At 35.0% G+C, this 17763-nt stretch overlaps 1 protein-coding gene across 3 annotated transcripts in view; it reads left to right on the forward strand.

Annotated features, from left to right (window-relative positions):
* The window catches only part of LOC143246544 (glycylpeptide N-tetradecanoyltransferase 2-like), a 50942-nt gene that overhangs the window by 17155 nt on the left and 16024 nt on the right, over positions 1-17763 (forward strand). For all 3 annotated transcript variants that reach the window (XM_076493435.1, XM_076493433.1, XM_076493434.1), the window contains 6 exons: positions 5658-5749; positions 7692-7808; positions 9410-9580; positions 9790-9898; positions 10825-10896; positions 17621-17719. In XM_076493435.1, coding sequence (XP_076349550.1) covers positions 5658-5749; positions 7692-7808; positions 9410-9580; positions 9790-9898; positions 10825-10896; positions 17621-17719 — 660 coding nt within the window. The remainder of the gene's footprint in view (positions 1-5657; positions 5750-7691; positions 7809-9409; positions 9581-9789; positions 9899-10824; positions 10897-17620; positions 17720-17763) is intronic.

A 17763-nucleotide genomic window follows, 5' to 3' on the forward strand; every position in this document is an offset into this window, starting at 1 on the left:
TTAACTTCATCAGGTGGAGGACAAAGTTTGTCCTCTTAGGTGTTACATAATTCTCATCATGATTCTGGTGATGAGAAATGCATCACTGTGTGGTTCCAGGCTAGAACTGGAAAAAAAGTATATATATGTAACATTGTGGTCCAATACCTCTCCCCACCAATGTGGAATATAAGGACAGAGACCCCTTAAATCCAATCCCAACTTGTAGAACCTCAGAGTTTCTGCTTCAGGCTGGCCTCTAATGATGGTTACTCATGTATTATTCCATCCTTGATACAGGAACTATGTTCCAGGTTAAAAGCATACCTGTTCTGGATGTAGTTCTGTGCAGATGCTTTCTGTATGGATCATGTTTGCACCAGACCCCCCACCTTTTCAGTGTGCGATTTTAGTTATAATGTCAGTGCATGGTACATATGTTTTTGAAGTTAACATTTTCTCAAGCTGAAAATGTGTTTCCAATAATATTTTCTCCGCCACTCCCCTACATTATCTCCCCACTAAAAACTGGTGAAAGTGTCAAAAAAATGATTGTATTATGTAAGGAGGTATCAGGATAGAGGTGCATTGACAAAAGTGGAGACATTTTCAAATTAAATATTGCCAAGGGCATTTAAGTTAGGTATAAAAGACAATAGCATATAAAACCAATATTTAGTTAGAAAAAGCCGATACCAAAGAATGGCTGTAGCATCAGTGGAGGTAAGTATTATTGGAAATACATTTTCAATTTAGGAAAATGATAACTTCTGATATAATTACTTACCTTCTCTCACAGTTACACCTATTCATGATTTTAGTGTCATCTAGTGCACAAATTTTACACATCACTAGACTTGAACTCCCACCTAATTTCATGTGTATACCACCTGGTTCAATTGCATTTAAGTATGCAAAAATCTCTTCACCAAGTGTGACATCCTCTTATCACAGCTGGCTCCCTCTATGCAGTTGAACCTTGTCTTCACTTTTTGGTTTAACACAACAGTGTTAAGCCCTAGTGCTTGATTTCAGACAATGTTTTTCATTAAATGCATTTTGAAAATATTCAGTCACTGAATTTTGCATTTCAAAATATTGAGTTGAATTTTTTTTTATTTGATTGTATATTCTATTTTTCACTTAATTACTGGTAGGTGGTCAATTTTTTTGAATTCGTAATTAACTATTACAACTACGTTGGTTAATGATGGTATTAGCATTCAACAGCTTGTGACAACAAGTGTAGGTGTACCATTATTGGCAGAGGAAATGTCAGCCATAGTTTGTTTGGAGGTGGCTTCTTTCATGTGGGCTGAGGGATATCCCTCAGTTTTACAGGAACATGAGGATTTTGATCAGAATTATATGGACTTAGATATCTTCCCATTCCTTTGTTTTGCAGGTGAGTTAGCCTGTTGAAGCACCTAGGCCTAAGATGCCATTCTTAGACTTGATATCACAGGTATGTTGTGTTATATCTTTGTCACCCATGCCTTTGATATCTTCATTTCCTTTTTAAATGTAGCACCTAGTTCTGAATGTGATTTCCCTTCACCTAGTATTAGTACTCATGCTAAACATTTTGCAGATCACTTTTTATGCAGGGGTTAGTGTGCCATCCCCATGTGAATGGGAGAGGCTCGTGCATTTTCATATCTTCATTCAGTGGATAACAGGATGATAATTGAATTCACTTTTTCCTCGTAGGTCTATGGACCCTGATATTTCAATGCATTTTCTCAAGTATACGTTGCTTAAAACACTCCATTATTTGTCATCAGTCCACCTATTGTCTGAGGGTTGTCCTTAAAAGTCCATATATTTCTACTTGCCAACTTGTCCAGATTTTTTTCTGCCCTTTCTCTCTGCGCTAGGCTTCTTTGTTGCTGGAATCTCTTGGGTTGGAATGCTTTATTGACACTTGCATGTCTTACCCTCTGACTTACTTCCAACTTTTTATAAAGTAGATCTTTTTCCGAGATCAGTGATTTTTGGTGGGCTTCCATACACCATGGATACCCACATTCATGTAAAAAATAAATAAATAATGAAAAAATTGATTATTGGAAAATGACCATGCATGGATGACTGTTGTACAGTTACCATCACAGTCAGATTCTGTATCTCAGTTTTTAATTATGCATTCCTTATACGAGAAGTTCTTAGGACAAATGTCTCTCTTTTTTTTTTTATTCAAAAGTGATTATAGGGGTGTGCTTGGTCCCCCAAGTCAGTAAAGATGTTGCACTTTAGAGATATTTTGGTGAAACCATCTTTACCACAACATATCAAACTCCTCTTGAAATCAAAGGCCATTTGGGATTTACCATCAGTAACTTTTAATTCTTCCAGAGGAGTTATAGTTGAGAAATATTTAAAGAACATTATGATACCTAATAATGTTCAGATATTAATGTTTATCACTACGTCCTCTTGCCACATTCAAAGGAACTTGTCTGAACTTTTATTAATAAAGCAATGGTAAGTTGCAAACTCTCTCTTTGTTAACCTGAAGATGACCTAGGAAGGTCAAAATGTTGTTCTCTGCTTTATTAATAAAAGTGTTAATACCAACACCAGTCTTTGTGAGATGCATTTTTACTTCAAGTGGGTTTATTACCATCAAAGGTTACTTGAACTGTAAAGTACAGCCTTACATTTCCAACCCTCTTAGATGTTTCCAGTGTTCATGGTTCAGCCACTTGAAGACATCATGTCATGGTTCTTTAACACATATTCATTGTGGTGGCAAAAGTCATGATGAATTGTAACCACATGTATTAACTGTAATGGTTCACACCCATCTTACTCTATTTTTTGCCCTAAATGGATGGAGGAGAAAGAGGTGCAATGCTTGAAGACAATAATTGTTTGTTTGTTTGTTTTTGAAATTCACACAAAGCTACTCGAGGGCTATCTGTGCTAGCTGTCCCTAATTTAGCAGTGAGTATAGACTAGAGGGAAGGCAGCTAGTCAACACCACCCACCGCCAACTCTTGGGCTACTCTTTTACCAATGGAAAGTGGGATTGACCTTAACATTATAATGCCCCCACTGCTGAAAGGGCGAGCATGTTTGGAACGACAGGGATGCGAACCCGCGACCCTCAGATTACGAGTTGCACGCCTTAACACGCATAGCCATATTGAAGACATTAAACAATATCTCTTACCCAGAGGCTCACAAGTTATTCTTCCCCACTACATCTTAGACACATGCTGCTGCACTATGTTCCACTGCTACAGCAGGAGTGCAGACAGATCTCTCTGCTTCCAGCAGTCATTTGCAAAACATTTGAATCTTTTGCCCTTCATGGTTAAAAGAGCTGATGAATCTACATCTATTTCCATTTCTTTCCCTACCACTGCCTGAGTCCACTTCCTTTGGCTTTGGGTGCTTCCTCAGGTCCACCCTCTTCTGCAGCCCTGAGATGTAAAACAATTACTCATTCATGCCCTCAGTTGCTGGAATCTTTGTCCACAAACAGAGACCTGGCTACTAAACCCAGGGCAGGATCCATGGAGGTTGATAGACCTCCATCCAATAAAGAAAAAATGTGGTGGAAAACAGAAGAGTTCCCTGCCCCATTCTTCTCCACATAAATAAAAGTAACCACTTTTTTGCAGTGGAACTGTTGGGGTTTTCATTTGAATATAGACGACACTTGATTGATTTTTATCATTCTAACAGGAAATGTTTCTGAAACCTGCAGATGCAGTCACACTTTGGCAGTTTTCTTTGTACAAAAATGACAAGTGCTGGTTGATCAGCATGCTCCCACCCTGTCTTTGCCACTCAGCACATCCTTGGAGGCTGTAGCCATCTGTTTCTGTGGGTCATACCATCACTATTTGTTCTCTCTACCTTTCTTCTGAAGAGATCTATGATCAGTCAGACCTAGATGCCCTTGTTGAACAGTTACTCTCTCCCATTTTAATCGTGGGGATTTTAATGGATGTATCCCTCTGAGGTGGTGTTGATATTGATGGGAGGGGTCAGATCACAACCTCAGTACTGGTTCTTATACGTATTTTCCTGCACCTAGTCAGTATTTACTGCTGTTGATCTCTCCCATTCACTTTCCTCTTAATTTCCTTTGAGGGTTGACAATGATCATTTTCCTATCATTGTGATAGAGACTTGCCATGGCCTATATCTGCAAATAGCCTAGATGCTTTGTGCTAATAAATGCCAACCAACCAACCATTCAACCAATAGGTACTTACATCCTTTCACCCTTCTAACCCATCCTCCTCACTTCCAGTATTTTTTTGTGTGCCTAATCTTGAAGTGAAGATTAGGATCAGCTGCAATAGGAAGTTGTGTTGCATTCCTGTTGGTGAAGGTTGTTACATGCAGAAGAGAAAGGATGTCAAACACTTTTAATGTTATTTAATCAGTAATGTATGTTCCATTATCACTAATTACTTCCTGCCTACAATTCACAAGCTTCTGAATGTCATTTCTATATAATATTGTTGGGGTTTGAAAGAAAATAATGTAGTTTTGACATCTTCATATGTTCCAAGCTCTTTTCCATCAAGATAGTTTTGCAAGCTCTAGAATAGATGATAATCAGATGGGACAAGGTCTGGAAAATAAGGAGGATGTGGAAGTTTTCCCTAGTCTAGCTCTTCAATCTTTACTAGTGTGATTCTTGCTGTATGGAACTGTGCATTATCGTGATGTGACACAACACCTTTACGATTGATCAAAGCAGGCCTCTTTTCTTTCAGTGCAACATTCAAGTGCTCTAACTGTTGCCAATAGAAGTCTCATAATCGTTACATTGAGTGGCAGCAACTCAAAGTGGATCACACCAAAATATCCCACCAAATGCTTAACAAGACTTTTCTAGGATGGAGGATCATTTTGGGCTGTGCCTTAGTCAGTTTACCTGTACTGAGCCATTGTATGCAGCACTTAACATTTTTATAGAATATTCATTTTTCATCTTCAGTCACTAACCTGTTCAAAAAAGATCAGTTACGTTTACAAGAGTGCAGAGAAGTGCAAATGTTCACTCTTGCTCTGAGGCTGACTTCTGTCAAATCGTGGGGGAACCATTTTCCAAGTTTTGACATCTTTCCAAGCTGTTGCAGATAATGGTGAACTGTTTAATGGGTTGAATTAAGCTTCTGTACTAGTTCTTCAACTGTTAGAGCACAATCTTCATCACGTGCAGCCAGCATCAAGTCATCATTAAACTCGACAGGACAACCTGAACGTGGCACATCACTTGTGCTGTAGTCACCTGATCTGAACTTCTGAAACTACCTTTGACATTTTCTTTCACTGAGGACTTAGCACCATAAACACCTTGAATGTTTTGTGTAGTTTCTGCTGCACTGTTTAATAAGGGTTTATTTGATTAATGATTTGAAAAAGTGGAGTTGGGTTAGTTTCTTTTATTTGTCTGAACATTTTTGTACATGTCCTACTGCATATTATAGGCATTAAAGCCTTCTACAAAGACAGAAATGATGGTGCACTTTCTGTATTAAATTTTTGGACATTACTAATGGGATGACCTGATTTATTTTCAGTGTAGGAAAATATTAACATTTGAAAGACTACTTAGCAAAGAAACATTTGTTATGTATTCATGATGTTAATTAGAAAGAAGTTTCTTAATACAAAATGATTGTCATATATATTTTTGGTTTTGTATCTAGTTGAAGGAACTGTACCTTCTGCTCAATGAAAACTATGTTGAGGATGATGATAACCTGTTCAGATTTGACTACTCACCTGACTTCCTTAAGTGGTAAGTAATTCATTGTTCATTAGGTATTAGGATGTGCATAATTCAAGTGGAGTTTCCTGTCTGTATAGGTGTTTTTTTATAAGTAATGGCTCATGGATGCTGAAAATATGCAATTGGAAGAAATCTTAAAAGCATTTATGACAAAATTTTATTCAGTTTTAATATGTTATGGTATAAAACCCTTACCCAAAATACTCACTAGGAAATAAAGTTAGCCACAGTAAAAAAAAGTGTATCTCACATGAATATTTTTTTTTTCCCTGTTGGGGAGAAAAAACAACTGGTGCAGGCAACCTGGAGTGTATTATTTCTGTGTTGTTTAAAGGATGCTAGGGTTGGTTTATTCCCAAGATTGAGATTGCAAGGTATATGTAATATTCTAAAAGCATTATGCATGGCATAGCATCTCAAATACAATGGCATGTTATTGAAACTGGAAAGTTTAACATATTTTAATGAAAAATTTATGAATTGTGCACAAATTTGATTTAGTATACATAAAGGAATCTTTAAAATTTACAGTAAAAGTTAATATCTTCCCTTTGTTTTGACAAGAATAGGATGGAAATGAATCATTTAAATTTTTTCCCATTTTCATTCACAAGTGATTGTTGGAAATGATAATAAATCATTAGAAGAGAGGCTAACCTCCAAATGTCTTTTTATGATAGTAAGGGGCTGTAATGCATGAAATAACTAATGCTTAGGGTGGTTGAACATAAAGTTTCTGAGATTTACACCGTGGGCTGTGAATGAAGGACAGAGGGTCAAATTTCATGAAATTCATGGCCATTGGTGTGAGACTTATCAAGTCTGATATTTCAAGTTTGTGATATTATGGGATTGCTGGTATAAGATTAAACTTAGACTAAATTTTAAGTTGTAGATCAGTAAAATTTTACATTCTAAAAGTCCCTCTGTGGGAAAGTGGTTAGTCTATGGATTTACAACTAAGATCAGGGCTTCGATTCCCCTTGGTGTATATAGCAGATAGGCCAATGTGCTTTGCTATAAGAAAACACACATGCATTCTCAACAATTTGTAATTTAAAGACTTGTGAAAAATAATTAATCTCCAGTTTGAAGCAGTCATTTTAACAAGGCATGAATTAGTTACTTTTGACCACTATTTTTGATTCTTTGTTCACAGAAGTTACACGTTTTGTTATGGAATGGAAAAAAATTAAAATTAATTTATAAGTTATGTTCTTTGTTCATTATAATTGTTAATCACTCATTCTCTAAAAATGCTATATAGATTTGACTGCATTTTTTAACTTCCTGTTTACTTACATGTCAGAACAGGATTATGTTAATTTTATTCAAAAATACCTAAAGTTTCAAACTAAATGCAAAGCTGAGATCTTGGTTCATTTGTCAAATAACTGCAGTAAGCTACCTCAAAAGTTTCAGTAAATACCAATGAAAATTCTTAAAATACTATAATAATTAGTGTAATTATTATTCACATATTTTAGATGGATTATTAGTAAGGTTTGAAGACTTTGCTTCAATATAAATTATGCATAACTGCAAATGTTCCAAACAACATTGTCCGTAAATGTTTCAAATAAACAACACACACTCACACTCCTAAGCTACAGTTTTGTTGTTTAGAGAAAAAAAAAATTGGGTGTGGGGTGGATATTCATGAAGTTGTGTAAAGAAAACTTTGACATTCTCAGAATAATATAAATTGAAAATTTGTATGTATGAAATTTTGTGCTCTATGTTAATAAAATGATTCTTTTTCTCCCTTTTTACAGAATTTTTTAGCCAAATCTAAGTAAATTGACCATTTCAAATTAAAGGACAAACTGGGTTTTTGGTTAGCTAGTTCGTTCCCCAGGTACACTATTTTCACAGGTTAGACAACAATATAAAATAGTGTTCTATTGGTTGTTGTTTTATTAAACTTATTTATATTTTGTTTACTGTTTAGGGCACTTCAGCCACCAGGATGGTTACAGGAATGGCATTGTGGTGTATGGGTTGAGAAAAGTAACAAACTTGTGGGTTTCATCTGTGCTGTTCCTGCCACAATAAGAGTTTATGACCAGTACGTTAGTATTTATTCCAACTGCTGTGTATATCTTTAATCCATAGCCAGTGTTATGAGCTAGTATCAAGGGAACCAATCAGTATTTAACAAAACCTGATTCTTAAAAGATTAGCAACAGTGAAGTATTTATAAGTGTTAGAGCTAATGAGAAATTTAAAGTCCTTTTTTTTATTAATATTGTAATAGTTATTGTTGCAGTAACCAGTATTGTGTTAGCTAATACCATATCTGCAAACATATTAAAATTATAATTTAAGTTCAGAATAGGAGTTGGAAAGGTTATAGCTAAGGCTCAGAGGTATTTATAATAAGGAAACACCTATTTACTTGAAAAACATTTGTTTATAATCTATACTATTTTACACAGCTGGTTCTAAAGACCAAAGCTGATTCAAACACAAAATTTCTTACCATGTTACAGGTTAGTAAAGCTTTATGAAGCTAGAACTACAAAAACAAGCATGTTTGATGTACTTAACTGGAGATGTGAAAATATTGCCAACTGCAAAAACTTTATTAAGACTACTTTATGTGCAAGTAATTAAAACATTTTACACAAAAATTCCACAAATAACAACAAAGATATCAAATAACTTAGATTACATGTTCATTTTACTGTTGCATAGTATGAAAAGCAAACTCTTTCCTGCTGGTTCTGATTATGTAGATGAAATTCTTTTTTACATCTTACATAATATTTTTTTAGGTTTATGTTATTAAATTTTTGATGTTCAATAAATCCGTATTGTTTCTTGTAACTTTTGTGCACATAATCAGGGTTTCAGCTAGAAGCATTTCAACTTGATCAGTTAAGTTTAAAATTAACTTTGGTCTTCTGCATTACAACTGGGGCTGTCAAAACTTATCATTTCTCTTTAGTGTTTAAACGACTTGTTGTTCCAAAATCTCAATATTAACTCTTTCCTTGTTTATTAAACTCTTTTCTCTGAAGTATTAAAATGTTTATTTTATAATTAATTGGACTTTCACTTTGGATTATTCTGTATTTGTTCAATTTTATGTTTTGTCCACTTTATTCATAAATCTGTTTAGACCTATTCTGTTGTACTTCATATTGTTTTATGTTAGGATTTTGTTGGAAATGTATGAAGCTTGTTACTGTTCATGCTGTTTGGACATAAATCTATAAAAGCTCAGAATTATGTGAAGAATTTCACTATATATTTGTAAGTGCTGTACCGAAAATATGAACATTTTACAGATAAACTGGCCATGAAAGATTGGTTTAAGTTTTGGTGTAGTAGTAGTCATGATTCAAGATAATAGTTTTAGCTTATAAAAGAAAGGACATGCTTTTATTTCGTATACAGTAGTATTTTTCAATATCGTTCTTATTATTGTAATATTGTAGTGTAAGTTTTGAGATTATATCAGATACCAAAGTGATAAACACTAAGTTTCTTCTGTGTTGTTCAGTATTATCCCATTAGAATTGGTACTTGAGAAAAAACACTCACTATTACTGTTTACCCCATGAAACAAGTAGGTATTGCAACTACACTTTTTTTTTTTTATTTGTGTGCTTATTAGACATTGAAATTTAGAATTATGTAGCCTGGTCTTTCTCTTTCTTTCAGTGTTCAGAAAATGGTGGAAATTAACTTTTTGTGTGTCCACAAGAAACTTAGATCCAAGCGAATGGCTCCTGTACTCATTCGAGAAATTACAAGAAGAGTGAACTTGCAAGGAATATTCCAAGCAGTGTACACAGCAGGTGTAGTTCTGCCAAAGCCTATAGGAACCTGTAGGTGGGTGATGTTTCGAATGTACAGTCTTTCAATTAGTCTAAAAAATCTATGCCAACATTTAACTTTTATAGCTTCTTAGATATATTAAAATAGTTTTATTAAAACACACAACGATTCCAGAACTTCTAATGTCAAAGGTTTCTTTTATAACTTTATGAAATTAACCTGAAGTGTATGAAGAAGTTATTCATTTTTTCACCCTTTTTCAGGTATTGGCATCGCTCTCTAAATCCTCGAAAATTGATTGATGTTAAGTTTTCCCACCTGAGTCGGAACATGACTATGCAGAGAACCTTAAAATTGTACAAACTTCCTGAGGTACACTTTAGTCTATCACCTATTCATACTTCCGTTGAAATTCCATAAATATTTTGAAGCATCCTCAACTTAATCTTTTGTAACCAAACATTTTATACGACACTCAAATTTTGAAACTGTTCACAAATTACATCTTTACTAACAAAAACATATTGCAGAATTTTGCCATATGAATGTTTAATAACAATTTCTTAAATAAATGAATGTGGAACAGCTTAGCTATAACTTCTTCATGGATCATTGTAACAAGGAATTGAATAATAACCCTTTTTATCAGTAGAACATAGAAAAAACCTTCAGTTTTTTTATTCAGAATTAAAGGGAGCATATTATGCTTAACCATTCATGTATTAAACATTAATTTTAAGGTAGCCAAAATCAGGAAAAAAGAATTATAAGACCAACAAAGTAAAATGAGAAAAATGACATGAAAAGTGACAAACTTTCTAACAATTACGATGAAAGCGTGTAACAATAAATCGAAATAAAGCTATTGTTAAATGTATGTAATTATAAAATTAAATTTGCAGAGAGAACTCTTAATTATTTGAAGGCTTGTGTAAGTAGAAACTAAAGGCTTTCTGGGCAGCGACTTGTGGAACACAAAAAACATATTTGAAATGCTATTTTTTACACACCAATGAATGGAAATTCATAAAGGTCAGATTAAAAGGAACGTGGAAAGACAATCTGCATTCTGAGTGACCTCTCTTTGAGTTTGTGTATCTTGATTATCGTAGTCCACAATGTTTCATTGCTCTTGTTTTCTGTTACCTTTATATTTTGAAAAGACAATACTCTTAGTGCTGTGAATAATTTATTTGCTTTTTTTTACCAATCTAGCAACCCTGATGTTTTTCACAAGAAAAAATAATTAATGAAACATTCTCCTTAAATAGTGACAGTGTTTTGTTCTGTATTTACAGAAACCCAAAATAGAAGGATTCAGACAGCTTGTTCCTAAAGATGTCCATCAGGCTCATGCGCTTTTGAATGAGGTTAGCCTTTGTTTTGTTTTATAGATGTTTAGGATGATTGTTTCTTTTAAAGTTTCTTGTTTCTTGTTGAGTGAATTGTGATTGTTGAAATATGTTATATGGTGAAATGTATTTTGTAGGTACACTGGCTAATTTACATAATGATGCAGTTAGTTGATTTCTGTGTTCTGCTTTTAAATAATATTTGTATATTTCTGTGAGCCTGTTTCTAAGAGTTGGTAGGTTACTGATTTGGTGTACGTAGCTTACAGGTGTGTATGATGGTAGTTTATTTGCTGCTTTTATTATTTTATTGTGTTGTACTTGGATTTTTTCTAGTGTGTTGTTAGACATTACATATGACTTGACATCTGTATTCTATTAACGGACGGATGTAAACGTTGTATATTTGGATGATACTCTCTGGTGTGTAGTTTGATAGATATGGTCATTGAATGTGAAATGCATTTTTTGATGGATGAGTGTATGTTATTGACATGTTTTTTCCATGTTAATCTTAAGTCAAATGTGATACCAAGGAATGTGATGTGTCTGCTCATGATGATAGGCGTATTGGCGAGTGTGATGTTTACTTTTGTCAGAGTTTTTCTGTGTCTTTTTAATTTTCTATAAAAAGTGATTGCTTGTGTGTTTGTTGGATTTAAAACTACTCTCCACTTGTTGCTCCAGCTCGTGATATTATTTAGTGTTTCTTGAACGCGAGACGTGGCCATTAGTGGGTTTCTAGAGATACTCCAGATAGCAATGTCATCTGCATATTGTGAATTGTAAGTGTACTTTAAACTGGGAAAAGGTATATCACTGACAAAAAGAATGTACAGGAGTGGTGACAGGACAGATCCTTGGGTCACTCCTGCAGTTATATTGAAAGATTTTGATAAAGTTTTATTGACCTTTACTTGAGCTGTTCTATCAGTTAAGAAGTTTGATATCTATTTAATAACAGTGTGATTTATTTTCAGATGGGTTAATTTATACTTAATGGCATTATGCCAAACACTGTCAAGTGCTTTTTTTTTTAACGTCTAAAAATACACCTATGGTTACTTGATTGTTGTTAAATGCTTTGTAAATTAATTCAGTGAGTTGTGTGAGGTGATCTATTGTTTGTCTGTTTCTCCTGGAAGCGTTTTGAGATTCGGGTAGGATGTTATTTATTTCACAGAAATGGAGGAGTCAATTTGAAAAGATTTTCTCCCTCAATTTGCCAAGACAACAGACTGATGAGTAGGAAGTTATCAGGATTTGACCTGTTTGTTTCTTTAGTATTGTGGTGATAATGGCTTTTTTCCATGTGTTATGGTAATAATCAGTTGCTAATGAGATATTCATGATACTTGTGAGATGTTGTAATAGAACACTGGAATCTTTTTTGAGAATAATATTTAGTATTTGATCATGTCCATGTGAAGTGTTTTTCAAGTTTTTAATGTTAAATTTGAGTTCTGTGGTGATGATTTTTCTACTGATTGAACTTAATAGTTTTCTAGTGTCTTACTGTGGAATTTTGGTGTGAAGGAAGATCGATTTGTATGTAGTTGTTAACATATTGTTGGTGTCGTGTGTTAAAGTCAGCCGATTTTAGGTTACTGAAGGAGGATTCATAGTAGTCAGCTAATAGGTCAGCTTTCTCTGAGTCCGTCTTTGCGATTGTGTTGTTGTATGATGTGTTGCAGTAAGTAATTTGTGTTTTTGTTGGAAGAAATACTCTTAAATTGTTTTCCAAAATTCTTTTGGGTTGTTCTTGGTTTTTTCTAAGTTTTTGCAAAAGTTATGCCAACTTGTTTCTTTTGCTATTTTAATTTGTTGTTTAATTTTTGCATTTATTCTGTTGATCTGTGTTTTGATAGCTGTATCACGTGTTGCGAAGTGTGTTCTTCTTACCTGCCTGCATTTGATTATGAGTGTCTGAATTTCTGGTGTTAAAGTCCAATGATTAAGCATCCTCAATACTTGCTGCAAAAGCTTTTATTCTGCTTCATTTTCCACATTAGCCATAAAGATTCTGGGAAGAGCATTGCTTCTTTCCTCTTGGGCTGATTGTCTCTGTGGATTTAATCACCCCTTTACACAGATGGAACTCAAACTTGCTCTTTGTCAGTCTGGCAGTACATCAGTTGGACCTTATGATATTCACTACTAGATGCTGCACCATTTCTCTCCTGCCTCTCTTACTAATCTTCTGGTTGTTTTTAACTGTATCTAGCAGAATGCTTTTCCTGGTGCTTTGTATTGGGCTATTGTCCTCCCTTTTTCCAAACCCAGGTAGGATCCCAAGATTCCTTCAGACTACTTGCCATTTGCTTTAATGAGTTGTCTCTGTAAAATCTCAGAGAGGATGGTTAATGCTGCTTGTCTTGTTCAGGTCCTTGAATCAAACAACCTCTCTCATCCACTCAGTGTATGTGTTGATGACAGCAAACCATGTTGGACCACCTAATTTGATTTGTAACATTATTCAGGGAAACCTTTCTCAAGCAAACATCTTTTTTCTGTTATGGGTTGTTTTTTTTTCCTCCTCCTTCATGAGAAAGCTTATGGTACTACATGGAGGTGTGGCGCTTTGATAGACTTCCACTCTTATGGGTTGCATTGCAATTTAATCATTTCTATCAAACATTTTTGTAGTGAACTGATGATTCCAAGTTTGTGTGAGTTTGACACTTTCCCACAGAACATGGAGTCCATCAGGGCTGTGTCTTGAGTGTCATACTTTTCATTATAAGATTAATGCCATTACTGGACAACTCCCCTCTACAGTTGCAAATGAACTCTATTGAAGACTTCCACACCTTTTGTCAGTCATCAGGCATGAGGTTTATTGAGCAGCAGCTACAAACTACCCTCAATCCTTTACTGAAGTGTAGCACAGCATACAGTTTTATCTTTATTCTCTCTAAAACTATTTGCATGCACTTTTGCCACCAATGTTGTATTCACCCCAATCTCAAGTGTCTCAGTGAAGTTGTACTTCCTGTGGTTCCTGAGGCAAAGTTCTTGGGGCTTATATTTGACTGCAAGTTGACTTTCATTCCACACATTAAAACAACTATGCATCAAGTGTACAAAGGCACTGAACATGTCTTCTCTTCCACCTCTTGAGGAGTGGATTGATGTTCTGTTGCTAAATATCTATTGTGCTGTCATTTGATCCAAACTGCACCATGAGTCTCTGGTCTATGGCTCTACCAGAACCTAGGTCTTAAAGGTGTTGGACCCTATTCACCATCTGGGGCTTCAGCTTTGCACAGGGGCTTTCTGCACTTCCCCAGTCCAGAGTTTATACACTGAGTCTCATGAACCTCCTCTACACCTCCAATGTTTACAACTGTTTTTATTGTATGCTTCAAAACTTTGATCCTTACCACAGCATCCCACCTAGGGTTGTGTTTTCCTTCCTCAGTGGGACATATTTTTCAGAATAGATTGTTTATCATTGTTCCTTTTGGTCTTCATATCCAGATGTAGTTGGCTGAATTAGGTCTGCCTTTGGATGACATTGCTGTCTCTGCAGGTCAGCCCATTCCACCATGACATTACCATCCCTAAGTGTGACCTTTCCTTAAGTCATCTGTGGATTCTCCCAATTGGAAGTACCTTTTTCTATTTGCTGAACAACTTTTGAACCATCCTTCCATTTCCATTTATATGAATGGTTCAAAATTAGGTGACTCTGTGGGCTCTGCCATGGTTTGATGTGATTCAGTGGTTGAAAACAAGATTCCCTCTACAGTTTCTGGAATAATTGTACTTTACTTCTCACCCTATTATCATCAATATTCATAACCGACTAACCCATTTCTCTTTATCATCTACCTTTATCCAGTTTTTCTGGATACCAGGCCACATGGAATTTGCAGGAAAGAGCTCACTGACACTGTAGCTAAATCTGTCTGCTCTGGTGCTATTGCTGACATACCTGTTCCATACATGGACTATATGGCCCTTTATTCAAAGTTCAGCTCCATGCTAATTGACAGTTGACTTTAGAGTGAGCAACATGACAAGAAGCTTTTCCAGATAGAACCTTCTATTGGACTTTGGTCATCTTGTTTCTGTAAGGATCAGGAGGAGGAAGTTGTCCTCATTAGACTACACATTGATCACAGTTTTTTTAACTCATCACTTTCCTTTACCCAGGACTGATGCCCCAATGTGACCCTCAAGTCACAATAGCTCATATTTTACTGTCTTGCTGTCATCAGGACTGTGAGCAACAGCACAGTTTTAGACATGTTTTTACCCCTGACATTGGACAGTCTCATTGGCAATAGTGACATTACAAATGTTTTTAATTTGTTACGGACCATGGGCTGTTTTAATTTGATTTACGTTTTTATCAGACCACTGGGGCCAGTTATTGGGCCACTGTTTTTGGTTTAACTTAATTTACCTTAATGCTTTATCGTACTTTCACTATTATTTTTTAATAGTTGTTTGTTACAGCTAACCTAGTTGCTTTGCATCATAAAACACCAAACAACAACAACTTTCCTCACTCCATTGTCTCCTATATTGACACCCTTTCTGTTACCTAGAGATCTTGCTACCAGTCAGTGTCTGCCTAAAGCTGTGCAGACTCTTCTGTCACAGAGAACTATTGAGCCTGTCAGCCAGCACTTCCCAGGTTTTTTCTCCAGACTTTGTTGTTCCTAAGAACACCTCAACCAATTTTTGGATCTTCCCTGTTTTATCATGGAATCCTTTCTTACAGAGAGATGGCTTTCTCTCCAAGTGTGTGTATGATAAAAGTAAATGTCTTAAATGTTTATCACTATGTTCTTATTTCTCATCAGTTCAGACACTGTTTTTAGTTTGTCCAATACAGAGTTGTGTATCAAGTTCACTCCTTGCCTATTGGCCTTCCTTTGCCACTGGATGTAATTTGTTAGGTGGTCAAAGCCTTTGCCCAACATCTGAATGCTTTAGGATTGCATTTACACAACGATGTGGACAAATAGCTCCTGTTAGCTCATTTCGACCTGAAGTCTTTTGAATGCACACACATCTTCCACATAATTGGTGGTTGAACAAGGACAACATGATGGCAGGACTATCATGTATGTCAAAGGACATACATATGTCCTTAAAGCAATGGGTAAAAATGAAGTTCACAAATGCTTCCCCACACAGTTGGAAACTTCTGGACAATGATATCTAATAGAAAAGCCTTGCCATATCAACATTTAGAGCTTCTGGTTGTACAACATGCTTTGGATCATTTTCTTTACATTGTATAGAAGTGACTTGTCATGATCCATTCAGAAAATTCAACAGTTGTGGCTTATATCTATTGCCAAGGAGATACCTCTTCCCACTTCCTTTGTAGTCGAACATTAGAATTCATTTTTAGGCCCCTACACTGCAGATTTGTCTCATTGCATGTCATGTTCCAGGTGCTTTCAACCTTGTGGTGAATTGATTTTCCAGGCATGATGAGGTTTATCCCATGGAAAGGTATTTTGACCTTTAGGTTTTCAGGTGACTATACATTGTCTGAGTAGTTTCTTGGCTTCACCAATAAACAATTCCTGGATCATCTTGTCCTCTCTACAAAGATAAATCAAAGACTTTTTTCACAATACCCTTCAAAATTAACTAGGATTTTACATTGTTGCAGTTGAATCAAACTTGGAAATTTAGTATCTAGCATCGTTTAACTCTCAGAATCTAATATATACATGTGTGTGTGTGTGGTTAATTTTTTTTTATTATCATATTGAAGCATTTTTGAATACAAGTTACTAAATTTAAATGAAGTTGGTGCTTTTCTTGGTATTGAAAATTGTAGTGAAATATTTAATATGCAACAATGTACATCATTAGAATGTAAAAAGGCTAATGCTATTATCATGAATTGAATGGAGGGTTTGAATAATGCTGACAGAAGACCATATAGTTTTTAAAAACTGGACTTTGTAATAATGCTATAATGGAACTCTTGCTTATATGATGCTGGAAAAATTTTTTGTTAATCAATGTGCAACCCTCAACTTCACAAAATTGTGATGTGTGTATGCAGATTTGCAATGGGGGTCACAATTTTCCTGTCAGAGAACTTTTTCTCCATTCTCAGGGTGTACTGGCACCATAGATAATCAGCTAAACAACTGATGGAACAAACCCTGACAGAAGATTAAATATACATACTGTTTAATTCATACTTTTTCTGTCTTTCTCTTTTCAGGAAAACTTTAACATTAAAAATAAATTAAGATATGGTTTGCAACTTCCTTTCTCAATCCATGAATTTGGTGATTGTCTTTACCCAAACAATAATACCACGTGAGAACTTCTATATGGATCAATTATACTTAATATTTTACAATTTAAATTACAGACGTCTAGTTGTCTTGTATGTTTAGTTTGAAAGTTATTATTAAAACATTTAACATCTACTATGTTTTTGTTAACGATTTAGTAACAAGTGAGTGAGTTTTTTAAATCATTTTATTGACAGTTTCGTGTGGATGTTGGCAGTAAATGTTTGGAAGTCTTAAAATTTTGTTTGTACTTACCAAATTTAGTTGATAATTTACAGTTTTAATTAATGGCTGGCTTTCAGCAATGTGTAGTGAAATTCATCATGTAAGAGAAGAAATATAATTAATTAATAAAGATAGAACAGTAACAGATTGAAGTAAAACTCTACTATTTATTTACCTGTCTATGACAGAAAGAAAATTAAATACTCTGTTTTTTTCTTAATTTTTGTTATTTCCAGTACCTGGAGAAGTTCGACCTTTGTCCTGTGTTCTCAGAAGAAGAATTTTGCCATTGGTTTATTCCTCGACTGGATATAGTAGATAGTTTTGTTGTTGAGGTTAGTGTTTTTTTTAAATTTCAAACACAAAACAAGTGTTCTGA

The sequence above is a fragment of the Tachypleus tridentatus genome, chromosome 3 (genome assembly GCF_004210375.1).
Source record: "Tachypleus tridentatus isolate NWPU-2018 chromosome 3, ASM421037v1, whole genome shotgun sequence".
Taxonomy (NCBI): domain Eukaryota; kingdom Metazoa; phylum Arthropoda; class Merostomata; order Xiphosura; family Limulidae; genus Tachypleus; species Tachypleus tridentatus.